Source organism: Xylocopa sonorina, chromosome 5, assembly GCF_050948175.1.
Source record: "Xylocopa sonorina isolate GNS202 chromosome 5, iyXylSono1_principal, whole genome shotgun sequence".
Taxonomy (NCBI): Eukaryota; Metazoa; Arthropoda; class Insecta; order Hymenoptera; family Apidae; genus Xylocopa; species Xylocopa sonorina.
The window spans coordinates 14,157,077-14,170,000 of record NC_135197.1 but is presented as its reverse complement, the minus strand read 5'-3'; the positions used below and the strand labels follow the sequence as shown (position 1 = coordinate 14,170,000).

At 41.1% G+C, this 12,924-nt stretch overlaps 3 protein-coding genes across 3 annotated transcripts; 1 reads left to right on the top strand and 2 right to left on the bottom strand.

The window, feature by feature from the left end:
• Positions 1-1,060: 1,060 nt before the first annotated feature.
• LOC143423440 (formylglycine-generating enzyme) lies at positions 1,061-2,444 on the top strand. The gene is made up of 4 exons (XM_076894797.1): positions 1,061-1,661; positions 1,746-1,917; positions 1,991-2,177; positions 2,252-2,444. Exons 1-4 carry the CDS (start codon positions 1,076-1,078, stop codon positions 2,405-2,407), a joined length of 1,101 nt encoding a protein of 366 aa, XP_076750912.1. The 5' UTR covers positions 1,061-1,075; the 3' UTR covers positions 2,408-2,444.
• A 939-nt stretch (positions 2,445-3,383) lies between these two features.
• LOC143423429 (fatty acyl-CoA reductase wat) lies at positions 3,384-7,599 on the bottom strand. The gene is made up of 9 exons (XM_076894775.1): positions 7,448-7,599; positions 5,563-5,851; positions 4,983-5,231; positions 4,771-4,916; positions 4,560-4,669; positions 4,301-4,496; positions 3,951-4,214; positions 3,599-3,856; positions 3,384-3,519 (listed from the first exon to the last, which is right to left on the bottom strand). The coding sequence occupies exons 2-9, from the start codon at positions 5,839-5,841 to the stop codon at positions 3,408-3,410; spliced, it is 1,614 nt and encodes a 537-aa protein (XP_076750890.1). The 5' UTR covers positions 5,842-5,851; positions 7,448-7,599; the 3' UTR covers positions 3,384-3,407.
• Positions 7,600-9,253: 1,654 nt separating this feature from the next.
• On the bottom strand, positions 9,254-12,451 carry LOC143423454 (5'-3' exonuclease PLD3). Its single transcript, XM_076894814.1, has 11 exons — positions 12,297-12,451; positions 11,954-12,193; positions 11,701-11,873; positions 11,262-11,613; positions 11,067-11,201; positions 10,746-10,937; positions 10,532-10,660; positions 10,327-10,466; positions 10,086-10,251; positions 9,822-9,963; positions 9,254-9,742 (listed from the first exon to the last, which is right to left on the bottom strand). Exons 1-11 carry the CDS (start codon positions 12,411-12,413, stop codon positions 9,546-9,548), a joined length of 1,983 nt encoding a protein of 660 aa, XP_076750929.1. The 5' UTR covers positions 12,414-12,451; the 3' UTR covers positions 9,254-9,545.
• Positions 12,452-12,924: the final 473 nt, after the last annotated feature.

Sequence of the window (12,924 nt, the reverse complement as noted above, 5' to 3'; positions counted from 1 at the left end):
TTTCTCCTCGCTATTATCGCGTTACCGTTTCCCTTTTTCTCAACGCTCTCGGTACATATATGCGTGTATATACATTTCGTTCGTTGTGCGCAAGCGAATCCTCGTTTCAGGTAACTCCACCGTTTATCGATCTCGTACGGCGAACGTGGGTCAACTTTTAAACGATACTACGAACACCGCCATCGTGCTCGTTGCAACTGCCACTTTCACTACAAAATATACGCACGTACGTACTCGTAGATTTACGCGTATAACAAACGCAAATAGTTTCAACTAACATATCGTTCGCGTTAGAAAACGCCGTGAAAGGGAAAATGGCATAGATGCGTAGAGAGATGAGAGAGTAATACAATAGTAATCTAGACTCGGAACGATTCAACTCGTTGCTGGTATCTCTCCGACGAAAACGACGGAACCGACGAAAATAACGAAACACCACCGGTTAATCATTGAGAGCGCGACAGTCCGAAGCCCACATTCGTTCGAAACAAACGCCGAAACTGAACAACGCCGAAACCTTTCGACCTGTAGAGGACTCTACCGAGCAACATCGCGCCCGATGTTATTATCAACGCGCATCCTAGCTGCGCATTGCGTCACATTGTTCAACCTGTCCCGCGCGCAGCTCGTCTTTCGAAAATTTAGTCACGCTTTAGTCCTTCTCAACTTGTACGGAACGTTAAGTTGGGGCTAGTTAAAGTCTACTTTATTCAAATCCCTCCCAAAAGTCTGTAGGTGACCGTACTGTTCCACTGTATCTCGAGATATCGGTTCTCAAGAAAGTTCCGCTAGTTCCGTGCGTTTAAGTGCGAATAAGAGAAGAAATTGGGTGTTTTTCAAAATCAAACGTAAAGGTGTTGAGATTGTAACGCACGCACGTGCCGTCATCTCTACGAAGAGAGGTGAAACTGGTTAACTCGATTAGTTTGACCACTCGTTACAGAGATGGCACCTAAGTACCTAAAAATAGTAATGTTTCTTCGAAACGATACGAATTGAACGAAAAGAAACGTGTCGCGTTAGATGGTGGTATTAGGAGAAACGTATTTAGAATCGCTCTGTGGAAACTCGAACAATGAGAACGATAACGGTTTCAGCTAAATTAACGATATTATTCGTTTATGGAAATATAATTCTGATAATATGTTCCGCAGCGAGAAGCTACGAAATGCATCGTTCGGACAAACAGTCGTCTGGACACTGCGACATTCGTAGGTCTGACACTGAGAAAAACGCGGAAAGTTCTAGCCGAATAGAAACACGGGATCATTGTTTGGCAACCGAGCAGTTTCCTGTTTACCAAAATACTTTCAATCCCACGGGCTTGAAGAACATGGTTAAGATAGAGGCAGGCACCTTTGCCATCGGTACAAACGATCCAGTTTTTGTGGCCGATGGGGAAGGACCTAAACGACAAGTATACTTGGATAGCTTTCTTATAGACCAGACCGAAGTGAGTAACAAGAATTTTGCAAGATTCGTCGATGCCACTGGTTATCGGACAGAAGCTGAGCAATTTGGAGATTCGTTTGTATTCGAGGGTCTGCTAGAGAAAGAAGTCAGAGAAAATGTAACTCGAGTCGTCGCTCAGGCTCCTTGGTGGTTACAAGTGAAAAATGCGGATTGGCGCCATCCGGAAGGTCCTGGCTCTGATATAAACCGTACGTTTATTGTCCTTCCCTCTTTTCCGATCGCTTCAAACTTTTCTTAACAAGTAGCGCGACCGATGAAAACTACTAATCCAGACAGAATGGATCACCCTGTTGTTCATGTATCTTGGAACGACGCCGTTGCTTATTGCCAATGGTTAGGGAAAAGGTTACCCACCGAAAGCGAATGGGAAGTTGCGTGTCGAGGAGGACTCTCGGATAGACTCTATCCGTGGGGTAACAAGTTGATTCCGAATGGTCGGTACAGGTGAGCGAAACGACGTGTACTGTTACATTAAAATTTAAATATAAATTTTCAAGTATACGATAGTTATTTTCAGAGCAAACACATGGCAGGGTGATTTTCCAAAGAACAACACTAAAGAGGACGGTTACGTAGGTACCTCGCCTGTTTCAAACTTTCCAGCTAATAAATATGGATTGTATAACATGATAGGAAACGTTTGGGAATGGACATTTGACTGGTGGACAATCGAGATCGCTGAACGGGGCGGGTCAACCGATCCTGTATCTATTTCTTAATTACATCTATTTAGTTTTTTGTGTGACAAAAGTCTTTCTAATGCGAAATATACTTTCAGACTGGACCATCCCATGGTACGGATAAAGTAAAGAAGGGTGGTTCCTACCTTTGTCATGAGAGCTATTGTTTCCGATACAGATGCGCTGCACGGAGTCAAAATACCCCCGATACGTCAGCTGGTAATCTTGGTTTTAGATGTGCGTTGTCATCTTAGTTTTCCTCGAAGGAAGATCATCGACCGATTCGCAAGGAAACGCAAAATGGTATATTTTCTTTTACGGTCATTACAAAGAAATTCAATCAGTTTTACATAAATATCTGCAAATGGATGTTTAGTATTCTAAATTGAATTTGGAGAATATTCCTGTTTCATTTGGAAAGATTAAATGCCCGTAACGTTCATTTTCATTTTTCAAAAAACACTTTTTATTACAAATGTACACACACGTAAAATATAATAACAAGTTTTGTATAAAATACGATTAAAACCGAGCATTGGTTATAAGTCCACTCGTCGAAAAAGAAGGAATAAAGAGAGAGAGAGAGAATGAAAGAATATTCTTTCAATGTTCAAAACAATCTCGACATATAACAGTTTTTTTTTTTTTTTTTTTTTTTACGGGCGGGTAATCGAACGAGTAACGTGCTAACAACGCGCTAAGCATTTTCCTTTGGTTGGACCTGTCTTCTTTGTCCGCGAAACAATTGCAGAAATCTCACCAAAGAATAGAGAAGAATAATATTTTTAAAGAACAACATTTGAACGTGCGACCTCATCGTATAACCAGGCAAAACGTAACGCAAAGCGCGTCCATCCATATATAGTATCATCATCATCATCATCATCATCTCGACGATACACACGAGACACGTTTCTTCGTTCGGTATCGAGTTCTGACGGATAATTATAGCGATAATTATTGTGAACCGATCTCGAGTTTTGAACATTGAATGAATGTTTAACGGTTTAAGGTTTTCAGGGTGGCTCGCGTAAAAGCCTCTTCTTTGAGATGGCCGAGGTTGTAGACGTTAGCCTCACTTTCGATCACAAACGGAAGCACCGGCGTCGACTGATTGTTATCAGTCGAAAAGTTAGTAGTTACATTCGATTCGGAACCATAATCCGTCCGGATGCGAGGACGTGTATATATGTACATGTACGTATACCTGACGTAGAATATACTACACTGTATATACAGAGAATGCTTAATTTACTATGTAAACCGATGCGCGTATCCCCGAAGGAGCAGAGGTACGGTTAACCAACATATTCGCAAAAGGCCGCAAGCGAGAATTATCTTTAACGCCTGATGCATCCAATATAATCTGTGAAACAAATGACGGTTAAACACTGACCATTGTTCGCTTGTTTGGTTGCAGCACTGGTGCAGACTAAAATTCTTACCTTTGCCATCTAACGCGCGCTTGTGGAAGAGTGTCTAACGGATCTTTAATCAGATAGACACGAATCCCTTGCATATACGTTCGGAAATAGTAATCCCAATCAAGTTGGACAATGTCGCAAGCAAACTGTTTGCGATCCTTATCCGTCAACTTGTTCACTAACATTTTAACATTATCATTTGAGAATTTCCATTCCCTCGTAGAAAAGTAGTCGAGCACATCCATAAATTTGTGTATCCTTTTATAAATTTTCAACATCCTTCGAGAAGAAAAGAAGAAAAAGAGAGTTGCGCTACTAATATGAAACTGTATTGGGGAAAATGAAGAGGACTGGGACGGCAGAGAGAAATTACCTTGGCTGTTTTCCCAAACAGAGCGTGGCAGCGTCTACAAAGAGTGCTGGCAATAAATGTAACAAATAGATGTAGAAAAGATGGATAATTTTATGTTTAGTATTTCGAAAGCTGTAATACCATATAGCCTTGCCAGTGGGAAACTCGAGCCCGTATTTTTCGGACAAAAGTTTTATCTGTTCGTACGTTATAGGATTATCTATCGAAACATAATTATAGATCGGTACGTCGCTGGAATGCGATTTTTCTTTCGTAGTTACCGATCTGCAAGTGTGCAAAGAAGAATTATTATAAATGACAGAGAGAAAGGAAAGGAAAGGAAAGGAAAGGAATTGAGAGGAGCTACTTACTTTCGGCGATTCGCTACGTCCCATGCACAGGCTATCAGTGCATTCACTGTCAGATCCCCAGGAACGACATTGGCTTGTATCGATCCGTCACAATGAATCGAATGTAAAAGTCCAGCACCTGCGCCAGCCGCAACACCCGTCGGTCCGTACAAGTTGTCGATCCATCCTCGCACTGGTTCCATATATGTTGATATCACTGAAAATTTCATATCGAATAGTTGAAATCTCCTTAAAAAGGAATAGAAATAAAAGTACTAACCAATACCAGGGCGAAATATTCCAACGGGCAAATTGCCGGCCTCCTTTACAACGATGCTCTCGGCTACCGCTTTTGTAAAGGTATACGTGTTTGGCCACGCGCCTAATAATCTGTGGGGCAAATATAATCGGGATCGGGTACGGTCGGTAACATTTTCAAGTAAATTATATCTAATTTGAAAAGGAAAAGAAGGAAAATTCGATGGATTTACCGTGGAACAATCTCATCGATTAATTTCTCGTCCATAGATTCGACGATGGTTATCAACTTGTCCGCCTCTATCGGTGGCTCGTACAATCTTTCCTCGATAAAATCTTGCGGACAAGGGGCATACGCTGTTGAGACGTGCACGAACGACTAAAATGTTCTTTTGTTCATTCAAAGTTATACTATCCGGTTCCAGAGAAACGCGTCAAGCGTTACCTTTAGGCATGACATCTCCTTGCAAAGACTCATCAGATCTTTCGGACTGCGAACATTTATTGGTACAGCTAGTTTCATTTTCTCATCGAATCTGACTGTAGCCGCCACGTGAAAAACGATCGAAACATTTCGAGCTATCGTTTCTCTGTCCGCGGCAGAGATACCGAGGCCCGATTGTTCGCAGTCTCCGGCTATCGCGATGATTTGATGCCGGAACTTTGGCTGCTTCTTCTTTAGTTTGTCAAACAACTGAAGCAAGCAAGAAACACGTGTATGCGAGCGTAAGGAGAACGCGAAAGAAAGTTAAAAGGGATTTTAAACGGCCTCGCATGACGGCGTGTGCGGGAACCGAGCGCCGAGGGAAAGCGAGCGCGTGTATCGATCGATTCGTAAGTGCCACCCCTCCCTCCGCCCCCCGGAAGCAGAAGTAGAACTACGAGAAATCGTCCGAAGCAAAAGTTCTCTCATGGATCGGTGCGCGATTGGTTGGTTAGTGAAAAGGAGTTTGGATAAACTCGGCACGGAGACGACACACGCAGATGCGGGCGGAACAAAGAGAGGACAACTCCGAAAAGCTTACCGGATCGTCGAATAGCTCCTCGACACGTTCGTGTACATCCTTTCCTTTCTTCGGACGTATCAGTAGATAGATGAACGAGATCCCAGAACAGTCTCGTAAAAGTTTCTCTATCAAAAGTTTTCCCATAAATCCGGTCCCGCCTGTGACGAAAATGCTTTGTCCGTTGTAAAAATTTTCTATCGGACTGAGATTCGACTCCTCCAATTTGTTCGAATCGCAACGATCTTTTTGTGACACTGCCACATCTTGGCCACACGGCTCAAGTAGCACTTCCACCATCGTGTATCAACTGAAGAAAAACATAAGGAAATAAATTACGGATTAATTTAGTTAGCTAGATGCCCATTTTAAATGTGTGCTCGTACTCCCGCGATAGCTAATCCAGGAGAAATCCGTACACCGTCGTAGAGTGAAAGTTGATCGCGAAGTTCGTCAAGGCGTTTCTCTATATTCTAAATCGAAATACTTTGCGTCCATCATCCTACCGCGATGGATCGCTCAAAGTGCTAACTCGATACTTTACGGCGCGCTACTTTTTTTTTCCTTGCGTTCAACTAAATTCTTTGCTAACCAATTCCTCTTTGCTCCTCTCCTACCTCTCCCCACCCCGCAACACACACACACACACACACACACACACACACACACACACACACACGCATCATACCGTCCGCGGCCCACCTCTTACCATTATACTTTGTTCATCGCATCTACGAAACGAAACATTCAACATTCGAAATGTTACGTTGCGATCTTGGAAGCACAAAGTGACCATAGTCGAAGTTATGGGTATAACGATACGTGTCCACTTTTTTCTTGTCACTTCTCTTTATGTCCATAATCTATCCCTCGATTTTTTTCATCGATATTATAATTAATCAAAGTCTGGTGCAAAGGTTCCTACAACAAGACAGGTCCCGAACTGTTTCAAACTCTGAAAGTTAGCTGCGTATGCGCTAACGTATGCGCGTATAACGCGTGTACATGCTCGCGTTAAAACTTAGGCGCGAAGAAAATTGAATGCGACGAATTTTTGATGCGTTATGTAGCATTCGTATTAAAAAGGTAACGGTATGGATGCTGCGCCAGCATACTTTATATGGGTATACCCATAACGGTATCCTCCGTTAAGTGTGTATTCTGTTCAACACGGAGAATTAGTGTAGCAGGCCTGATCGACACGAGACTTGATACGACGGGGTAACAAGTTGTATATCGTGTAATTAACTGTTTCAATTCTTAACACCAGCTCCTCGCAATACCTATCGAATCCCCCCCCTCGACAAGTATATGTATATACACGCGTATGCATCTTTCAACGAACGAGCGCGTTCCAATGATTTCTTTCTTCAGACATGGAATCTGATCTCACGCGGTGGACGAAGGAAGAGCGAAGAAAGTCGGTAAACTAAAACTTGACTTCTTTTTTACTGACATCAATCTATTCTATTACGCCTTACGATTTACTTATCACTATTTCAATTTCATACTTACACGAGTTCTTCCGTTCGAGATGCGCGTACACAGCATATATACTTGTTGTTGTTGTTGTTGTTGTTGTTGTTGTTGTTGTTGTTGTTGTGTCGTTTATTCTATACGGGATATCGTTTGTTTTACCTATTATCGATAGTTGCACATTTAAAACTGTATCGATTGTTGCGTACGATACATTTACAGTCCTTTGCGTTACATTACACCAATCGACATGGATTATATCGGACTGTCGAGATTATACGACCGATTTGTGAAACAATTTAGGAAAACTGTCGATCAATTAAATCTATCGTTAATCGTACGCGTAAGTAGAAACGAAGAAAGAAACAAACGGACGAGCAAAGGAACGAACGGGCAGGCGGGCGGAAGTAGAAATGATCGCAAAGTGTACCTTGGAAACTTTCTCTTCGCGCGAATCTACCGATCCTCCTCTCTTATGCCACCTTGAGTCTTTTGCAAGCGATACACCTTAGAATTGTCAGTCGCGCCGTCGTCGGTCTTGCTTTTCCTTTCTTCTCCTTCTACCATTCTTTTTCCCCTGCCCCTGCCTCTACCCTATATCAGGTGTCTTCCCCTCCCTTATATGTTGAAGCGCGCTAGACCCCAGTCAGCCACGCTTCTTTTCCATACGTCGCGCACTATTTCGTCTTCCGTTTCCCTTTACAATTTGTCTCCTCTTTTCATCCTACATTTCTCGGGACGCCTCTCGTTCACTGTCGTTGTTGAGTCGGTCTGCCGAATTTCGAGATGTAGCTGCGTTATAATTTTATACAAAACGCTACCTTGATTGGTGGTAGATAGCTGTCAATTACAATCAGAATGTAAAATTGACATAAGAATCGATATAAAATTTTATACGTTAGTTAAAGTCATGTACATTTTTATCGATTCATTTGTCTGCCGCAGATGGAGTCGCGCCCTACATCAGTTATACGCTTACGCTTACGAATTAAAATGTAATTGTCAGCTCTTTTCGTGGTATGCAACGTACAAAGTTATATACTGTTGTTGCAAGGAACTTATCGGAAACGTACTATAATATAATCCTTTCCTTTAACAAATGCAAATAATACCGATTGCGCTGTTTTAAAAATGGTTTGCACCAAAAAACAAATCGTGTAACGATTCGAGATCGAGGGTTGCAAATGATTGAAGGTTTTCACCGCAGCATAGAACTTGCTCGATGTTGCAAATATAAAAATTAAGCGGTTTCTTTCTGTATAGTTAAAATAATATTTCCAAGTGTACAATAGAGTCTGTACGACGGGCCAAAAGTGAAAGAAATGCTGTTTTTATAAGAACTTTATTGTTACTTCAACAAGTTTTACAACTATATCATAGGTAATTATTATATACTATACTCGTACACGCGTATGTATAGGAAAAAGATAAAAATGGGAAGAGCTTATGTTTGCACACATGGAAAGTAACATGATCCTTAAGTATATGATTTGTCATGCTACAATATACGCAACTATGAGGAAAAACCTCATTTCATTAACGTGTTGACTCTGATGGAAATTGTTTGTACCTACAAAAAGGCGGATATAATATCTGAAGGTTTCGTTAACGTCAAACACTGGATATTCCTAACCGGTTACACGCGTCAACTACTTATAAAAAGTTTCTGCGGATACTTATATATCATTATTAAATGTAAATCGTTTTCAGCTTGACTTGTAACTTAATATCATGTGATAGCGGCTTTTCTTTTTTTTTGTTTCGAGTTCAATGATTATGTCCTCAAAAATTATACACGGAATGGACGGAGTACAGGGTCCTCGTATTAAAATCTCCTAGAAAACATTCGCAAGGGCACTTGAAGCAAGGCACACAAACCGTTATGTAAGATTATTCGTTTTAGATGTGTTTACCATTTACCATGTCTGTTGCGTTTGGTGTGTTCATATACGTTTGTACGAGCGACTACGCATACCAGGTAAAAAAGGATGTAATAAGATGAACGGAGAAACGGGGGAACGAGAAGGTAAGGATCGACGAAAGGAAGAACAGGAAGAGAGAGAGAGAGAGAGAGAGAGAGAGAGAGAGAGAGATAGAGAGAGAGAGAGAGAGAGAGAGAGAGAGAGAGAGAGAGAGAGAGAGAGAGCACCAATAAAGAAACTATACCAATAGAGATGGCAATAAGGAATGGAAGAGGATACGCGTTTGTATTTTTTGTAAAACATATGTATGTAACGGAAGAAATAAATGCGGTTGACTCCAAGTCAATATTTGTCCAACACAGATAGTTGTAAGAGTGTGTTTCGTAAAAATGAAGGAAAGAAGAGGAATGGAGGGAGAAAAGAGTTGAACTTTGTAAATGACGAGAGACGTGACATTTAACAGGTTGGTCTTTGATCGTGAACGTTGTGCGACTATTTAAGAACAGCCAGTATCTCCTCGTTGGATAGACGGATACGATGAATTTAAACGGCACGGCCGTTACTGAAATTGCTGACGTTGATAATACATGTATCGAGTCTAATACACTACGCTAATATATAACGTGAAGATTGTAGATAGTAATCGTCTTGAATGGTACTCGTTGGTCTTTCCGCGAAAGGCACACTTACGTTTAAAGTGTAAGAATATTCCGAATACCAGTCGCGAGAAAAAATGTCCTCCAGTTGCTGCCTGAGGTTCTCCGAAGTTTGGTCGCCGATACTTTCGAATACCGTGCCTATGCCTATACAAAGATCAATCTAAAATTTTAAGTATTCGAAAAAGAATACGAAAGAAACGAGAGAGCCGGGAGAGATAATTGCCTGCTGTATTTATAAAATAATCGCCGGACCAGTTGCTCGTTCCTATATATATCGCTGCATCAGTCACCATGTATTTGTTGTGATTTACCCTTGAGAACGGTATTTTATCAAAATCAGGATTGGTAGGAACTATGAATTTCCTCTGAAAAGAATAATTAACGTGAACGTGCAGTATCATTATCATTGTAAAACGCTCGAATGGTCAATATTTCTGTTTCGATGTTAAATCGTGTGTGTAAGTAACGTGAGTAAATAAGAACTAACCACTTCGATTTTCACGCCTGCGTAACTGTTTGTTAACTCCACGAGAGATTTCAAGAACGGAATCTCCGACCTACTTGAATGCTTCCATGATGATATCAACAGCCGTACGTGTATTTTACGTTCGACGGCCGCAGTTCGCAATGCGTCGTCTATAATAGGCCAATACCTAAATTACATGACAAAATCGAATGTTGAGCTGTACAAGTTCTACATAATAACATATACAAGACGTTATGCGTACTTGATTTTAGCTGTGTATATGGTCAAAGGGAAATAGTCCATTACTGCGACATAAATAAATTTTTCTGCCCTTTCGATGCAATAAAGGATAGCATCCACGTCGTTCGTTCTACCTTTCGGTGAAAATGACGGAGGTGAACTCTGAAATATACACATGTATCCTCTTTTATTTCTTTGCTTGCTTTTTGAAAAAATCTCATACTCACGGCGATAAACGTTTTGTATCTATTCCCCATAAATGTAAAGTTCATCGGATTCTTTGAATTGATTTTCGTGTTAAAGGAATCTGGCCAAACGGATGGTATTTTACCCTCTTTGCCTACTGTCCAATAAGCCTACGAAATATTACGAAAATTTTTATCAGAACAAAAAGTTATATCAGACTTGCGCGTGTTTTGAATGGATCGAAATCCTACTTACGTCGAAAATCTTTGCGTAATCGTTCGCCAGACAACTGCAATTCAAAGCGATCAATCCAAACTCTTTCACTTGCGTAAGTGACCGCCAATCCATATTGGCGGAACCGACGTATACATGTGTTCTATCAACGAGCCACAGTTTCGTATGAAGTACTCCTCCTCCAAGCAATCCCGCAAAGTTTAAACTTACAACCTGTCCCAATTTTAATCGGTGTCCTTTTAGGTGAATCGTTGTTATCGACCGAGTATTGTTCCTCGACGTGTCTTTATCATTTCGTTTGCCAACTCATCATTACAGATAAATACATAATATGTGTAGTACCTTAGCGTTCGCCTTTTTCGCCAAGATTTCCGTATCGATGTTTGGGCTAATTTTAGATGGGATGTTCTGCGTTATTTTCAATAGAATGTTTCGATCTCTGCCTGCCTGTAGAAGTAAACGAAATACTTCCTCGCCCTGAAACGATAGGATCGAATCGAGCAATTGGAATTTATAATCTTACCAGTTATTATGCACCTCTTTCGCGGTATCATCCGAATATACGTCTTCTCTCCTCATGGTCCAGTAAAACGATGCTATTTCTATTTTTTCTCGTGCCAGGGAGATTAATTTCATCCAAGCATTAAAGGTCGTATCGAGGAGAACGGTATTGTTAATGTAGTTCATGCCGACCGGTAGAGTTTCCACAAAAGATAAATTGCAGCTGGTCATACAATTCGAATCGATACCGTAATCAGAATTATCGAAGGTGTATTTATCCGCGGCGTGGTCCAATAACGGCAGTAAGACAACCAGCACTATCAAAATCAATATAACCGTGATTGGAATGCAACTTGGCCTACACCAACCACGGCTCACAGTTCCCCATCTGTATCCGCAACATAGTTAGAATCGAACGGGTTAACAAATAATTAACTTTTCTTTTAACATTCTCTACGTTACATCGAAAACTAACTTCCCACTGGTTACCAGATCATCCGCATCGCCTCTGAGCATAAAACTGGAATGGTCCCATAATTCCAGATCATCGTCAGTAGCAGTGTTGTTAGAATTCACTCCACCCGCCACGGTACCACCGCTGTTACATTTCAATGTATTTATCTCTGATCCTGCGTCCTCCGAGACTGTCTGCGACACGTGAAATCATTTTTAGTTTGGCGGATAAGCGCGACGACTTTCAGAATCTCCTCGTGTTGGTATGTACGTACGGATAATTTCTGCTTAACAAGAGGTGTCTTGTTCTTATGATGTGGTAATAGGACGACCACATCCTGATCCTTGTCGCGTTCTTTCGTATAGCGGGTATACGACTTGACCGTGGTTGTTCCCTTGTTCGCGGAACAAGGTGCAAGGTTTGTCGCGCTCTCATCGTTGCCAGAACATTTGGAGTATACGATATTTCTTACGTTATTGTTTCCACCGTAAGAAACATTGTGCGTATTGTTTACCTTTAATATGAAAAGAAAAGAAGAAAATGAAAGAAAATAAAGCGCTACGCTTCATTGAATACATTACGTAGGAAGCTGTTGTGAAAATTATTTCCAAGCTTACTTGTACTAAAATATGACAAGCTTGGGACGCGATTTGAAAAAGCCCATCCTGTAAATTACGCCCGGCGTGTTCAGTATTTCCAGAACGATTGCTCTTTTTCCAACCGAAGAAAGACATTTTTAAATGGTACGTTTACTAAAATGGGAAAGCAACATGTTATATAGTGTAAGAATAAAATGGAGGCTCGATCGTGAAAACGAAATCGATTGTAAATGCTTATTGTACTTACATACCTGAAGAGTATGTAACCTCGGTCCTATTTCGCGTTTCGTTTCAAACTCTAAACGAGAAGGGAAAGAAGGGGCTTGGAGTTATGACGTATGTCATATATGTAAAATGAGAAATTTGATAGAAACGTACCGTGATGGAAGGCATCATCCTTGGTTGGATTGGTAATATCCTATTCTGTTAAAGCTGGATGGATCGAAAGTAGCAGTGTCGATCGAAAAGTAGCGTTTCCTTCGCGACGGACTTGCGCCTCGCGAAACAACGAGGCTTTCCGCTGCGCGTGTATATCAGAGTTTTTTGATTGTTTAAGGTGTATTGTACGCATACATCTGGATGCATTATTATGTAGAAGCATATTTGAGGAATAGGTATCGCAAGTGTCAACAATGCAAGTATAGAA

Bases quoted from the DNA above. Each gene is read 5' to 3' on its own strand.
- LOC143423440 (XM_076894797.1), top strand. From the start codon at position 1,076: ATGAGAACGATAACGGTTTCAGCTAAATTAACGATATTATTCGTTTAT. The intron at 1,918-1,990 runs GTGAGCGAAACG...AGTTATTTTCAG, and splicing joins ATTCCGAATGGTCGGTACAG to AGCAAACACATGGCAGGGTG. The intron at 2,178-2,251 runs GTATCTATTTCT...ATATACTTTCAG, and splicing joins GGGGCGGGTCAACCGATCCT to ACTGGACCATCCCATGGTAC.
- LOC143423454 (XM_076894814.1), bottom strand. From the start codon at position 12,413: ATGTCTTTCTTCGGTTGGAAAAAGAGCAATCGTTCTGGAAATACTGAA. The intron at 11,202-11,261 runs GTGCATAATAAC...CTATCGTTTCAG, and splicing joins CGGATGATACCGCGAAAGAG to GGCGAGGAAGTATTTCGTTT. The intron at 9,743-9,821 runs GCAATTATCTCT...ATCTTTGTATAG, and splicing joins TTATTTTATAAATACAGCAG to GCATAGGCACGGTATTCGAA.
- LOC143423429 (XM_076894775.1), bottom strand. From the start codon at position 5,841: ATGGTGGAAGTGCTACTTGAGCCGTGTGGCCAAGATGTGGCAGTGTCA. The intron at 4,215-4,300 runs GTAAGTAGCTCC...GCACACTTGCAG, and splicing joins GACGTAGCGAATCGCCGAAA to ATCGGTAACTACGAAAGAAA. The intron at 3,857-3,950 runs GTAATTTCTCTC...TTCTTCTCGAAG, and splicing joins TGTTTGGGAAAACAGCCAAG to GATGTTGAAAATTTATAAAA.